At 37.5% G+C, this 14,345-nt stretch overlaps 1 protein-coding gene across 17 annotated transcripts in view; it reads right to left on the reverse strand.

The window, feature by feature from the left end:
- The window catches only part of WNK2 (WNK lysine deficient protein kinase 2), a 117,967-nt gene that overhangs the window by 51,013 nt on the left and 52,609 nt on the right, over nucleotides 1-14,345 (reverse strand). For all 17 annotated transcript variants that reach the window (XM_072044159.1, XM_038185812.2, XM_072044163.1 and 14 more), the window contains exons 6-10: nucleotides 10,712-10,800; nucleotides 9,722-9,941; nucleotides 6,659-6,947; nucleotides 3,456-3,652; nucleotides 599-751 (exon numbers count right to left, since the gene is read on the reverse strand). In XM_072044159.1, coding sequence (XP_071900260.1) covers nucleotides 599-751; nucleotides 3,456-3,652; nucleotides 6,659-6,947; nucleotides 9,722-9,941; nucleotides 10,712-10,800 — 948 coding nt within the window. The remainder of the gene's footprint in view (nucleotides 1-598; nucleotides 752-3,455; nucleotides 3,653-6,658; nucleotides 6,948-9,721; nucleotides 9,942-10,711; nucleotides 10,801-14,345) is intronic.

Raw genomic sequence — 14,345 nt, forward strand, 5'->3', positions numbered from 1 at the left:
GGTAGGATCACAAAAATGAGCCACAAATTAACACATTATAGATCTGTGGCTACACCTCTTTCAAGCTGATACCACCTGTGTACAAGGAAGCAATTGTAGCCTTCACAGATGTCCATGCTTGAAAGAGGTGTTCTGTAAACACTAGCAACAGAACTTGTTGGGGAATTTGATAATCCAAAATGCACAGAATTACTATTTGGAGACAGATTCCTCTTTTCGAAGATAAAGGGATCTGCTGGATGTTTATAATGAGCTACATTTAACATGCATGCACAACAGTGTCACTGAGTGTTTGAAGACAACTGACACCAGCACTAGGCTTGCTTTCTAACCTTTTAAAAATACTTTGAGCTAGAGGTGCCAAATTACAGTGAAATTAATACAAATCCTATTTCAAGGTATTGAACACTGATTGTGCTCAAACCCATTACTCTTCTGTGTATTAAACTCAAAGCCCATCCCTGACCTTATCTGAGGCTCTAAAGTGATGGTTTAATAGTTTCAAGTAACTTGAACTTATCATAGGTGTCAGCTTGAGCAGAGCATGTCTAAGGACTGGGGTGAGAAAGGCGCTGTGAGACAGCAGTCAGCCTCTCACCTGCTGGCTGGCAAGCACCGGCTGCGACTGCCCCAGCTGCAAGGAAGCGACGGTGGTCGGCTGCACCACGGGGAACGTCATAGCTGGCTCCTGGTAGTGCTGGGGTCTCTGGGGCACGACCGCAGGTGGAGCCTGAACCACAGGCAGGGCAGGCTGCAAGCAAGGAGAGCACAGAATTAGGGAAAAGAATAGCCCTGATGCTAAAAGTCTCTGCAACTGTTAGGGATACACACTCCAGCAAATAGTCTACTCAATACTTGGTTCAAAACGGAGGAAAAAGACATAATGTGAAGGTGTTATGCAAGGGATGGAAAGTTTGTTAATCTAAAAACATGGAAAAAAGCTGTCATTCCAAAGGCCAATGAGACAACCACACTGCATTGCATTTCTTTATGGAAGCAAGCATGCAAGCTAGTAAAACCACTGACAGTACATACACGGTGATGGAGAACATAACAACAACAAGCCACTAAGTAGGTACAACAATATCTTCACAAAGACACTTATACTTTCATAAGGAATCTTGATCTTTGAAATAAACAGGTAATTTACTTGACATTGAGGCCAAGAAAATGAATAGAGAAGTGAAAAAAAAATAAAACAACTGGTGAAAGTAAAAACAACAACAACAAAAAAGAAACACAGATAAGGCTTGTAACAACAGCAGTTCTCTAAAACTTCAGCTCCAAGTAGGTAAATATGTTGAAAATAAACAGTCTGTCAGACTGATATTTAAAAGCCTAAACCAAAAAACCAACTACAGCTCCAGCTATGTGCCAATATGTTATCTTGGTAAATAATCTCCCAGAAAAATACACTGATACTTATTCTTTCTTGGAAAATGGAAGATTTTGAGTCAGACGTGAAATTCCCAAGAAACACAGACAAACTCTGGAACATTTTATCTATGATATTGCAGAAAGAAAAATAAATATGGAAAACTCACCAAAAACCAAAGAGCTATTTTACTTATGAATAAAGTTATTATCCTTTCAAAACCTTAATCAAGAAGAAGTAATGCATTTAGGTTCAAATTAGAGATATATCAATGGAGAGAATGAGTCTGCTCTACAACAGCAGTCTGCACAGCTCAATTTAATAAAAAAATATTTTAAAATGTGCCTTTTGTGTGCTACATTAAGTTAGTGCTTCATGCAAACAAGGAATGAGGAAGAATGCTTCCCTGCAGAAGTATGCACAGAGGAATGGTGGTTTCCACAGTGGAGGGAGCTGGCTACAGGTTTTTCCTTCAGGTAAATGGAGTCATGTTTCAGTGCATTCACAAAATACAGTTCACAATTTCTTGCAGGCATTTTGGAAAATACAAGGTAAAACCAGGGAAAGTGAAGCACTTTCAAAGTACGTTGGGTAAATCTGGATCAAGCAGGAAAACCACTGGTCCTGGATTTCATTTTTCTTCTGTTATATCAAATAGCACGAAACAAAAAATTAACCTACCACATCATTACTGTCATTTTTACTAGGCAGGCTGCTTCCACTGCTCCGGGTAGCTGCAGTCACCCAATTGTTCTCTGCCAGTGGTGTTTTGCCAGAGCAAACTTCACAACAGGGCTGGAACAGTCCAGGCATGTTGACTTCTCCACAATCAGAGGATTCACAAGGCAGAGTACTTTCTGCAACTCTTGCAGATCTCACGGGAGAACTGGTCTTCTGGCTAATTATGTATTGTAAAGATTCATGTAACACAGGCAGGTCTAAACTCCTGCCACATGGCCTGCTTATTTGGGGAAGAGGTTGTGACACTGAGCTGTCTGGAAGTTGGCTGCACAGGGAGTGAGCACTTTCAGTAGGCATCAGAACTTTTGACACGTTTTGGTCTCTGCCAGGCTGAAATAAGTAAGGTAGGCATGCCTGACAAGACTGCTTAAGCAAGACTACCTCAGCAAGGTTTACTGAGAACCCCAAAGCCATTGGTGGTGATGTGCCTGCTTCCCCTTCTCTAGTCTGCAGGGCTGTGTTCCTCTCTCTGAATTCTTGGGGAAGGGACATCATGTCTGGAGACAACCCCACGACCGAATCACTGTGGCAACGAGAAGCACACGGAGCATTGCCTGTCACATGTGCAGGCTGCGACAGGAACATGGTGTTGCTGCAGTTTCTGAAGGACATACCACACTTATGGCGTGCCTCTCGCTGGAATCACCAGACGATTTATGTTCACTCACATGTGTTTATTCTTGCACCAGTAGTTCCATTAGCTGCTTTTGGTCAAGGTCATAACAGTATGAAAGTGGGAACAAGTGTGAATGTCTGACTGGGCTTCCAGTCCTTGATTTTGGAGCCTCAATAATGGAAGTACTTCGCCATCTGTGTGATGTTAAATCCAAACCCAGAGCCAGAATGGCAGTGAATGGATGTTTGACCCTCGTCACAATGGGGAGAAACATCATACTAAAGAAGCTCTTGAACAAGTGAAGAAAAAATGCATGGCTATACTGACAGTAAACAAAACCAAACAAAACAATTCTCAAATCTAGGCATGACTTTAAAACTAGCATGACTTTAAAACTAGGCATGACTTTAAAACTAGTGTTACTACAGCTCAGTGAAAACAGATTGATGATGCTTTTTAACTGAAAAAAATAAAAATAAAAAAATAACAGCTGCCAGTGAAGCACGTCTTAAGAATGGTGAAATGAACGGCAAGTACGTGATCTACTTAATGCGTGGTTTAGATCAAGTAAAAACACAGACTAAGCAAGTCGCCATTGGTAGAAACAAGCGAGGAATATATGAAGCAAGCCCTGGAATTCATTCCTACTGACAGCAGAGTATAAATTGAGTCCTTAAATATAATCTGTGCTAACAGAACAGTTTTGAAAAGCTTTAGACTTACCCCTGAGGGCTGCTGGTAGTGCCCCAGCTGCTGAAGGCTATGGGGCAAGGCCTGGCTCTCACTTAGCGGAGGGCTATACACCCGTTGAATAGCAGGAGGTACTGAATCGGGCAGAGATGAGTAGATGACGCTTTGCTGGCTGCTCTGGGAATCTGAATAAACAGTGGACCCCTGACCACTGTCAAATGTGCTGTCAGCTGAAAGAAGAATATTTTTTGTATTACAGGCTCAGCAACTCCAAGTGTTCACATAATGATTGCAGAGCAAGGTCAACATTGGTTTATGTAATTTGCACTTTACTAACCTAGCCCTTTACATTATATAAATAAATTATACAACACAAATGTTATTTTCTACAAAAGGCACACACTGCTGCTTCTAAGCCAAAAATCCCCATGGATTTCCGTCTACAACAATACTTTAGGCACATCGATATTTCCTTTAAAGGGCACAAGGTTGACATTAAGAATTGCAGATGTTTATGGATTTTGTACAATGAAAAGATAGGAAACCCCAATTGTAATGTTCATAGCAGGTCATGGAGTCTTGGAGTTAGTTCTTCTAGGAATGCAGTAATTTTAAATATCTTTGTGAATTAGTAGTATTGAAAAACCACAAAATTCTTCAAACTATATGCTTTGTATTAGTTAAATAATAACCAACTTGAGCAATACCTCAAGATGATGAATGGATAGCAAAATAATTCAATTGTATTAAGGGAAAACATACAATGAAGAAATCACAGAAAAACGTATTATGGATTTTTTGATTGATGTGTGTGACACAAAGTAAAGCAGCATCATTTAAGCAAGTCTGCAAAAAGAGGCCCTGCATCACAAAGCAGCAGATTTAGGGCTGCACTGGCTATAAACAGACTAAGTAGCAGTACAAGAACAGATCCTATAGGAATTACAAATGAAATGCATCCTAATTTTGTTATTTGTAAGTGGAAAGCTTTAAGCTACCTGTATTTAAATCAAAATCACGTAATGAAATACGAGAGCTACCTCAGTCCAGCTTTGTGGCAATTGAAGAGGACAATTCAGAGCTCTGTCAGTGTTTCTCATGCTAAATCCAACTAATCTGCACAATTGCAAAACTGTGGTATTGGGCAAGTGTAGTATCTTTTGTTGAACAAAAATAAATCTTATAAGTATGCAATTGAGTATTACTATTTTTAAGATGTCTTTTCATGGCTTTTGAAGCCACATCTATCCAGTTTCTCGTTTCTTTTTTTTTTTTCCTACTGCTTTTTCATTTGAGAAATGGCAAGAGACAACTAACACTGTAGCTATAAGTAACCAAAAGGCAAATGGATTGTAACATAAAATTTAAAACCCCACACTGAAAGAGAACTGTTACCAGAAAGTTTATATCCTTTTTTCTCCAACACTTTGCATCTTCTATTTTTCCGTATTTTGAGTAGGTTTTTACTTATTTAGATTTTAAATAACAAATAGCTTTAATAGTGTCAGTGATAAAATTTCTCCTCAGTATTTATAAACTCATCTCCCTACTATTTTTTGCAAAATTAAACTCACCTCCCTATTTAGCTCATGTACAAAAAGAGTCAGCATGGCCCTACTATAAGAAGGCACAGATTTCTGCACCATACACACTTTCATTTTATTACAATTATTCAGGACCTCAAAGGAACAAAACAGAATATGAGAGAAAATGTTGAAAGACATCCAATAGCAAATTGTTGAATAATATCAAATATTGATTAAGAGTTGAGGAGCAGGAAATAAACCAGGGGTGTCCTATTTTGCATCAAGTTCTGTCAACTCGTGACCAACAGAACCATGGGAGGCATGAGCAGTGTCATTGTACCATTGGAAACAAAGAATTATAATTAGCGTTTCTCAAAGAAATTAGCATAAAATAAATACATGATCTACGAAAATGAAGTGACAACAATTTAGCTTCAGAAAAAAAAAAAAGCTTTGTAAATACTGCAACATTCTTAGATTTATGCAAATATGGCATTTCTCCTATCTTTTGAAGGTTTGTTTTCTTGTAGAGGCGTGCTTGGTTATTTTAGTATTCAGAGCAGACCTCTGTATAGCAGTTTATACATTACCTGAATTAAAGTAGCAGCTGTCTCTTTGCTAAAGATAATGTGCCTTTAATTTAAATACACTTGCATAAAAGTCCGGAACAGTAGAACAAAAATATCATGATAATAGCTTAGTAGAATAAGTACATCAGATTTTATCAGAAAAACTGGCTAGAAAAAAAATCTTACAAAATTTCCAAGCTAAAATTATCCAGCAAAATTGCCTTCAAGATGTTTAAAACTACAAATACATTAAGATTTTCATAGCAGAGCTCGACTTGCTAAAAAAGGGGACAGACACGGGATCAAGTTTTTTTAGCTAGCTAAAACCACTACTTCCTCATGCCTTGCCGTTTGCTGGAGATAAGTCTGATGCTCACAAGTAAAATGAAGAAACAACAAGCTCTGCAAGCAAGGCAAGGTAGTTCTTTTTCAGAGATACACCACAATCAGTGTTTGAATTTAAAACAAGAGATGGAAATCCACTCGTCTTGAAATAGCCCAGTGATTAGTAATTATTTGTGAATCGACCACCATCTGAATGTAACGAGTTGGCAGATCTCTGGTTTGTGGTTGTCAGAGCCTGGAGGAATGGAAGCAACTACCTACTCTGGCCCCCACTGTCCCCCAGTGCAGATCCAACTACTTCCTTGCCTCAGATCCATGAGCTCAAAATGAAATAATAGCCTGGAGGAACAGAGAAAGCACCTACATCATGACTTAAGAACCCACAAAATAATCGTCAGCCCACAAGGTGGGATGTTTCCAACAAGTGTGACCAAACCATAGTTATTTTCCACCAAAAAAAAAAAAAAAAAAAGGAAATTTCAAAATGCAAGAAATTGCAGGAAATGCTTCTTTTTTCTCCATGTCTAGCAGTAGGTATCCTTGCTGTTCTATTTACAAATATATTAGAATACATTTGTTTTTTTCGCATTTATTTCTACTGAAGAAGGAGCTATCTCCATACAATGTTTTTTTCTTGAAACTTTTTTTTCATTTCAAAAAGAGTTCAAGACACTTGTGGTCTCTGAGCTAATGTGCAAAAACAAGCCTAATGTTTCACTGCTGAGCTCACGTTACTCTTGATTTTTACTGTAGGACATTCATCATCCTGCACATACGAAGTTAACATGAGACTTACATGCAACAGATGTGACGCTGGTGGGCAGGTTTTGCTGAAAGGGGTGCTGGTCTGCCTCAGGCTCCTCCGACTCAGACAGGATATGGTGACCGGTGTGAGAAAGGTATGTGACTTGAACCTGTTGTGCCTGTGGGGTCTTCAGCTTCTCCAAGCATTCAGAATCTCGACGTTCCTCTGATTGTATTCTAGGCCAAATTCTCTCTCTTCTCCATAGTATTAATGCTACTCTGTCACGTATTGACTTTGCAACTATCTTGAGATCGTTTTCATGGAAAAATCCAGAGTCAATCTACAGAGGAGGAACAAACTTAGCAAGATCATGTGCACACAGAGGTGCACACGTACAAGTACACACATCTATTACAGGAATCTCTTTCTAACAGAAAATACCACTTCGAAAAAAAAAAAAAGTTACAATTTCATTCCTCACTAGAACAGGAATTCAAAGAGCTCGATGGTTTTATGAATTAAACTTCTGTCCCTAGTGCATTTTAAAACAGCAATATATAATTTCTAAGACCTGAACATAGATCTGTTTAATTGACCTGTTAATATACAATGATGAGAACAAGCTTAACACAGATGGGTGTTTTTCTTTTTTTTTTCCTCCAAAGATTAGCAAAATAGTCAAAAGAAAAAAAAAAACTTTTGAAAAATGCCCTTTGAACTGCAGTAAATCTTATTACCATTAATCAGAATTTATTGCCCTAACCTTTCTAGCATACACAGTTCTCCCAACTGCTGTGCTTGATTTCACAGCAAGTCATAAAAGAAAACGTTAACAGAGTTTAGCCTCAAATTAACTTCTCTTAAAAGGTGAAGTCAGGGAGTATTGACTGACTTCTTATAAAAGCTTTTGCTTATCATTGAGTCAAATACAGACTGTTCACATCTGACTGAAAAGGGGAGCAAGATTTCTCAGAATTCATTCGCTCATCAGACAAAGCGGAAAATTTGTCTTTTGCTCTTTGTTTGCATTAATCTCCTTGTCATACTCCTACAAATAAGAGCACAAATGTTAGATCAATAGCGAGCTGCCAGAGAATTGTATGTTCAGATCTGCATCTTCTGAAAGATGCATATTCTACAGATTTGGAAGCATTTATCTACCGGGAGGAAATTTAGACGTTGTCCTTCTTTACTCTTGCCCAAACACAACACAGTTTTACAGCTTGGATTTTTCGATGTCTCAAATCAAGTAGTTACAAAGGAGCTTAAAATACAGCTGCAAATGGATGTGGGTATTTTCCAGTGCCAATGCCCTCAGACCTTACTGACATTCCTGAACTGCTGATCCAGCAAACGCTAACAACAGGAGCGAGTTACTATAGAGATGAACCACACAGGTCCAGGGAACCTTGTATGGTATTAATCGAGGTTGCCAGCAGATTCTTCTTTGCAAAGCTTAATGGGAAGGCACTAAAAACCTGGTATATTAGCAAGTTTCTAAACAATTCTTATGCCTACATCTCTACTCAGAGAACGGTTAACATTTAATGAAGACATGCCATTTTACCGTACAACTGGCTTTGAAACAGGTTGCAAACCCAGCAGAGCATTTCAAGTTCTTTTTGCCCACACCGTTTGGATAGTTTAGAATGCCTGACAACTGAAAACCTCATCAATAATGATAAACAATTTCCTGTACTCAAAAGATCTCCTGCATTATTTTCTTCCACAGCATATAAATCAACACAAACTGATGAAAACACATGGCTGTGGTGTTTCATAAGTCATTAGGACTAGAAAAAGACATTTAGGAATGATTGTCCACCCAACAAACTCAAGTTTGTAAGTATTTCACATGCACTCGGGTAATTGTTAATGTAATTGTAAAATACAAGCTTTAAATTTGGGAAAGGGGACTTTTGATACTACAGCATCACAGTAGTTTGGGAGTGATCTTCAAAATATACTTTATACGAGAAGTACTTCCTGCTTAAAAATAAATATCACAACTATAAGCCTGGTACACTACAGAACTTCAAATCTCCAAATGCTTCCATAAATATTTAAATATAAAGGTAAGATATAACAGTAATTAACTGGACTAGAGCAACTTCAAAATTAAGTTCTGTAACAATAAACTACTGGAAAAATATTGGATCTGTTGCAAACTAGTGACAAGATGACAGAGAAGCCTGATTTCCTCTCATTGATTTTTGGATACATGGTGGTAAGTCCAAGCATAGTAAGGTAACATTACCAAAATGACTGCCTCCTAGGCAGAACAGGAATGGTGATGACAACATCATTAAACAGGATCCCTTGAGATTTAGGGTATAATAATAGGAACATATTTGCATGCACAAGAACATTCAGACCCTTGACTAAGGGCTTCCTGGTTCTGTTTCCACAACTTTAGAAACAACGGCAGTAAAGACATTTTTAAAATATGAATTCAATGATTATGCATTGAAACTTGAACACAAGAAATAGTTGTTGTTGGTTTTTTTAACAACACAAGTCATGAAGATACAATTAAACTTTTTGTTAAAAAATATCCAAAGTATACTCCTAACTCTTTGCAGTTGGCTTGAATCTAGCTTCCTATTTATGTTTAGTGATAGAGTGACTGAGCAGACTTCCTCCTCATCTATATTCCTCCTAAGTAACACTGATAGAAAAAACAAAGTGTTTTGAAAAATTCTGTGCAGAATATTTTTGATTGATCTTTTGAACTCTTCTGATTTATTTCAAGCTGCTGTCTGAAATTAATCAGGTTCCAAACAAATTTCAAGACGTGCAACAGCTAACAGAAATTAGCAGAAGACTTTTCAAAATTCAGGAACAGAAGATACCTCCTTGGTCCCTAAGTGACTTGCTATTTTGAAACGCCATTTCATGTATCTGATTCCATATTCAGTAAACATCTTTTTCAGTTATTAGTTCTTCCCCATTTACCCTTTCTTCTAGCATTCACTCTAAAGAAGCAATGCAAACTGCTTAAACAATATCTAGAATGGTTTAAATGGAAGTTACTTTACCAGACTTGCTCCTGCTGTCGTTTGAGATTTATGCACTAATTACATATATATTTTTGTCAGGAGAAGTTTATTTTACCATTTCTTGTGCAACATCATCAGGAGTTTCCTTCTCCAGATCAAAAGTAAACTCAATGGCTCCATTATCTTTGGGTTTTCCTTTCAGTTTCTTAGGATCTTCTACCCAGAGTCTTAAGGCAATAGAGGATTTCCTACCATGGTCTTCTTCTGCAAGTTCCACTCTTACCCCAGTATCTTCAGCAAAAAAGGCATGGCTTAATAAATCTTTAATTTCATATCTGCAATGGACATAAAGAATATTCGAATACTTCAAGTATTAAGCACTTTCAAAGAACTTCGTGACAATAAATTTGTATTAGAGGCAAAAACATTTACAGTCTTTCGGTGCTTATCCAAAACAACTTGTGTTACTAGCATAAAGAGGTAGTATTTCTGGTGTTACTGAGGATTGCTGAAAAAATGGCATTGCCTATTTCACAAAGCTTCAGCAATATTCATACACCATAAACATACTCAGAAATGGAGATTATAGTTCAACTTTCCTCAAGTATCTAATCTTAGTGAGTTCTAAAATGAGGTTCTCTCTAGATAATCACCTAAGGTTCCTAGGACCTGTATTTCTTAAGACATATATAGAGGCCAGTATAAGAAGATTAGGTTTTAAAAACCTAAGATGGAAACAGGTCACAATTTATCTTCATATACAGATGAATCTAAAGGGATGTTGTCAATCCTCTACCGCATTAGTCAGAACCAACCTGCACCATGCTTGATGCTCCAGTCAGAACCTCCTGACTGAGATCCTATGGTTAGCTATGCCACTCATCCACAATTATGCTTTTTGACATTACACTTTAAAAGTCAGAGAGACACAGCAATGAAGTTTATTCTGTTATCCTGACAGCAAAGTAGGCAATCATTTATATTTTTATTTGCGTTCCATATTTTTCCTGCACAGAGGAGACCCAGAGGCTAGAACAGAAATCCACAGTCTCAAAACTTCTGCATATACATTATTTAATACAAAACTTGCTTATTTGAAACAAACCTTTCTTCCTTATTTTTGCAAATGCACTCCCCAATTATCTCCTTAATTTCAGGATCAGTAACTTTCTCAAAGCTTGCTGGCTTTATACCCTAAAAGGATAGGAAAAAAACAAGTTAGTCTGAAAAAGAATGACATTTTAGCTCTTCAGTGAGGATGTTTTTATTACATTGTGCAGTCAATTCAACTCTTGGAATAACTAATAAAGTTGATTGTCTAAATTTAAAACTAAAATGAAGATTTAGAGCTATATTTCTAAGTACCGTTGCACTTCAGGCACATTAGTTTGTACATGAACTCAGTCATACACCATGCAAATCTCCTTTTTCTTTACTAACACTTGCAAACTTTTCTTTTGCATCCTGGGGATTCTGAAGTCCTTATTCAAGAAACAGCCTTAACTCTCAAAACACTAAAACAAATAAAAATATTTGCGTTTTTCTTCAGACAGCCATTTGCAGGTCAAATATACCTTTGACAACCCACTGACTATTCCAGATTCCTGTTTTCCACAAACCTTTTGCTTTTCTATGCCCCCAGTACTCTCAAGAGCTCCCCCTCCCCACTTCAAACCAACCCAAAGCCAAGTATGGCAGAGGAAGAATGTGCCCAACAGCTCTGTGTTGCTCTTGCATTTTCCCAAGCACATTGCTAGAATCTTATTGGGAATGAGTGAAAGGACAGGCGTAACCTGTAAATTGACATTAAGTTAACTTTTTTCCCCCAGAAATGCTGGTCAATTCTGTATGTGGAGCATCTAACCCATGAACATAGCCTTCCAAGGACAAAAGCCATCTGTTGACCACAGAAGAAAACTTACAGAAGCAGAATCTCATTCCCCATGTTCTGGCTCTACACAGATGCAACAGGAACAATTTGAATTTCTTTCAGGTTAGGAAGGGTTGTTTTAAGAAGATGGATTGGATTAGAATAAACAAACACACCTCTAGGGTAGTCAAAGTTCACCTCTCCCTACTCTCTAATATTTCAGGGTGAATATCTTAACATGATCCTCCTCAAGGCATAGAGACCCTTAATTAAAGGAAACAAAACAAAACAAACAAACAAACAAAAACCCATACACCTTACCAACATAAAGAGAGACTGTAGAAGAAGTAGCATGCAAGCACTCAAACTAAGTAACAGTTTATATCTCATATCTCTGTACATGTAATCAAAATGCACTATAACAATAATTACCAGGAAGATTTGGGCAGTTAGCAGACATGTCTAGCTGCCCAGACTGACAAGTTTTCCTTTTGTGAGGTTGCAGAGAGCAAAGAAGGGAAGTTCACTCTGGATTTGGCAAAAGCAGCCATTCCCGGTGAGGCCACCCCACCACGCTCCTTGTCAGCTAAGGCAGGAGGAACTGACACCCACCAGCGGTAACGCTGACTGACTTCCATTCAGTTCAGCACAAGGTTTCCTATGAATGCTTTTCATGTACATATTCAGCTATGGATGCCAGTGTTAATACAGGAAGCTTTCCCTTTTGTGATGTTCAGCTTAATTTAGAAACAAAAAGTCATCCTTGAAAAGATGCATATCCCTACTAGAACACGGTGCGTATGGACAAAAATTCAGAGACATGTATTTTTAAATAGGTTTTGCAGCTGGACTTTGTTATTTAAGGAAACTAATACTTAAAATAAAATCAATAAGCAGAACAAAAATAGGAAACATAATTTCCTTTATATTATAATAATAACAAAACAACAACAACAACAAAACAGAATCTGATTAAGCCCATAATTGAATGGGATTTAGCCATTTAACTCCAGTCAAACCCTTTTAAAAGTTTTGTTCTGAAAGAACAGTAGTAATAATCATACAGTGGCAGATAAGGATGCCTGAGGTTCTGAAAAGTGGACTTTTGGCTCACCTAACACTATCTTTGATTAAAAAGAACCACCCCTCACTGAATCTGGTCTTGAATAAATTTCATGAATGAAATTCAATGAGGGCTGGCATCTCCCGGAGAATTTCTGAGTATTCCAAATCACATCATACTTTTACCTTTTTAACAATATTCTGTCACCATTTAGGCCTTAGATTTGACTTTAAACTTGGACTTACTTATCTTAATTTCAAGACATAGAGGGAGTGATCGACCTAAGACTCAAAAGAGTAAAATATGTAATTTATAGGTTTTGAAAGAAAACCATGGAAAAGTCACACAAACTCTGGCTTAGGCAGAGAGCTACTGAGATCAAAAAACATTCAGAACAAAACAGAATAGTCCATACATGTGATGGGCTCACTGTGACCAGCTAAAAATAATTATTCGAATAAGCAAAACTAAATTTTGCTTACAAAATGTAGGTTCAATTACTGTATATTAGTAAATTGTGTCAAAACAATAGGAAAAGTCTAGTCGACCAAAGCCCAGACTTGCCTAGAATAAGCAAAAGCACACCACAGTGTACGAAAATTGTTTCATAAAAGGGCTCCTGTACGTGATTGGAAATGAATGAAAACAAAGTACCAAAATACATTTTTAGCACTGATCTCTAAAATTCATTACTAAAGCCAATACAATCTTTTATTTTGAAAGAAGCACATTTCTAGCTCCCCTTAGGATGATAACCTTGGGAAAAAGTAAGTCAATGTAAAATGACTATGAAATCATCATCCTTGAACTGGTTTTCTTCCCTTGCATGTCACAGGGTCATTACAATCTCACCTCAGAATAACAGTCTTTGAGGAAACAGTGCCACGCTGACAAGGGATATGCTTTTCAGATCTGCAATGCTATCTCTCAGTGTTTCAGGTAAAATTGCTATCACAATTCTTTCTCTATAGTTTTAGAAAAAGTATATCACTGTTTCCATGCCCAGCACCAAATATTTGGGGCCCTCAGACTGAATAGGCAGATAAAGCTACAGGAGGGTGTCTTGTTCTCAGATGGGGAGGAGTTTAATGAAATCTTTGCAAATTCACAATAAAAAACAATAGGACATAGTTAAATATATTTTCTGACACTTCAGTTTGCTATAGAAAATTATGGAATTCTAAGAGAACCTTAAAACATAACCCTTGAGGCAGCTTCCACCCCACTACCTGAGGACCTTTCACCTTTCTAGACGAACATACTGCTCCCATATCTATGTGCTCACATAAACTTGCCAATTACTTCTTATATTTCCAGTGTGCTTCATGGATATTTTGACATAAACTGAGCATATAAAGTGGAAACAGCTTAAGGTATATCGCTATACCTCTTGATTTCATTTTCTTTTCAGAATTCATAAACATTCTTCATTTAAGTAGTCTGATGAACTTTGACATGGCTGAGATGGAGCAGGGCAGGACATGTTGGGCACCAAGGAATTAGGTTTGCCTCAAAACGTTTCTTCCAAAAGATCCCTGATTACTGACCCTGAATTTTGACAGTGCAAATCCCTTTCATAAAAATAGCATCTCCTACAAACACCATTTTACTTTCCACATCCAAACATCTCTTGTATTAATCTACTGAATACCTAGGCTATGAACAGATCACCAAAACAAACAAGGATAGCATATATCCTTGTGAAGTACCAAATGGAACTGCTTTCCTGAAGTGTTTTCTCAATGCCCAGATGCTACAGAATGCTTTAGTTCCTTAATCTTCATTAAAATCTCCAAGGCCACCTCA

The sequence above is a fragment of the Anas platyrhynchos genome, chromosome 13 (genome assembly GCF_047663525.1).
Source record: "Anas platyrhynchos isolate ZD024472 breed Pekin duck chromosome 13, IASCAAS_PekinDuck_T2T, whole genome shotgun sequence".
NCBI lineage: Eukaryota > Metazoa > Chordata > Aves > Anseriformes > Anatidae > Anas > Anas platyrhynchos.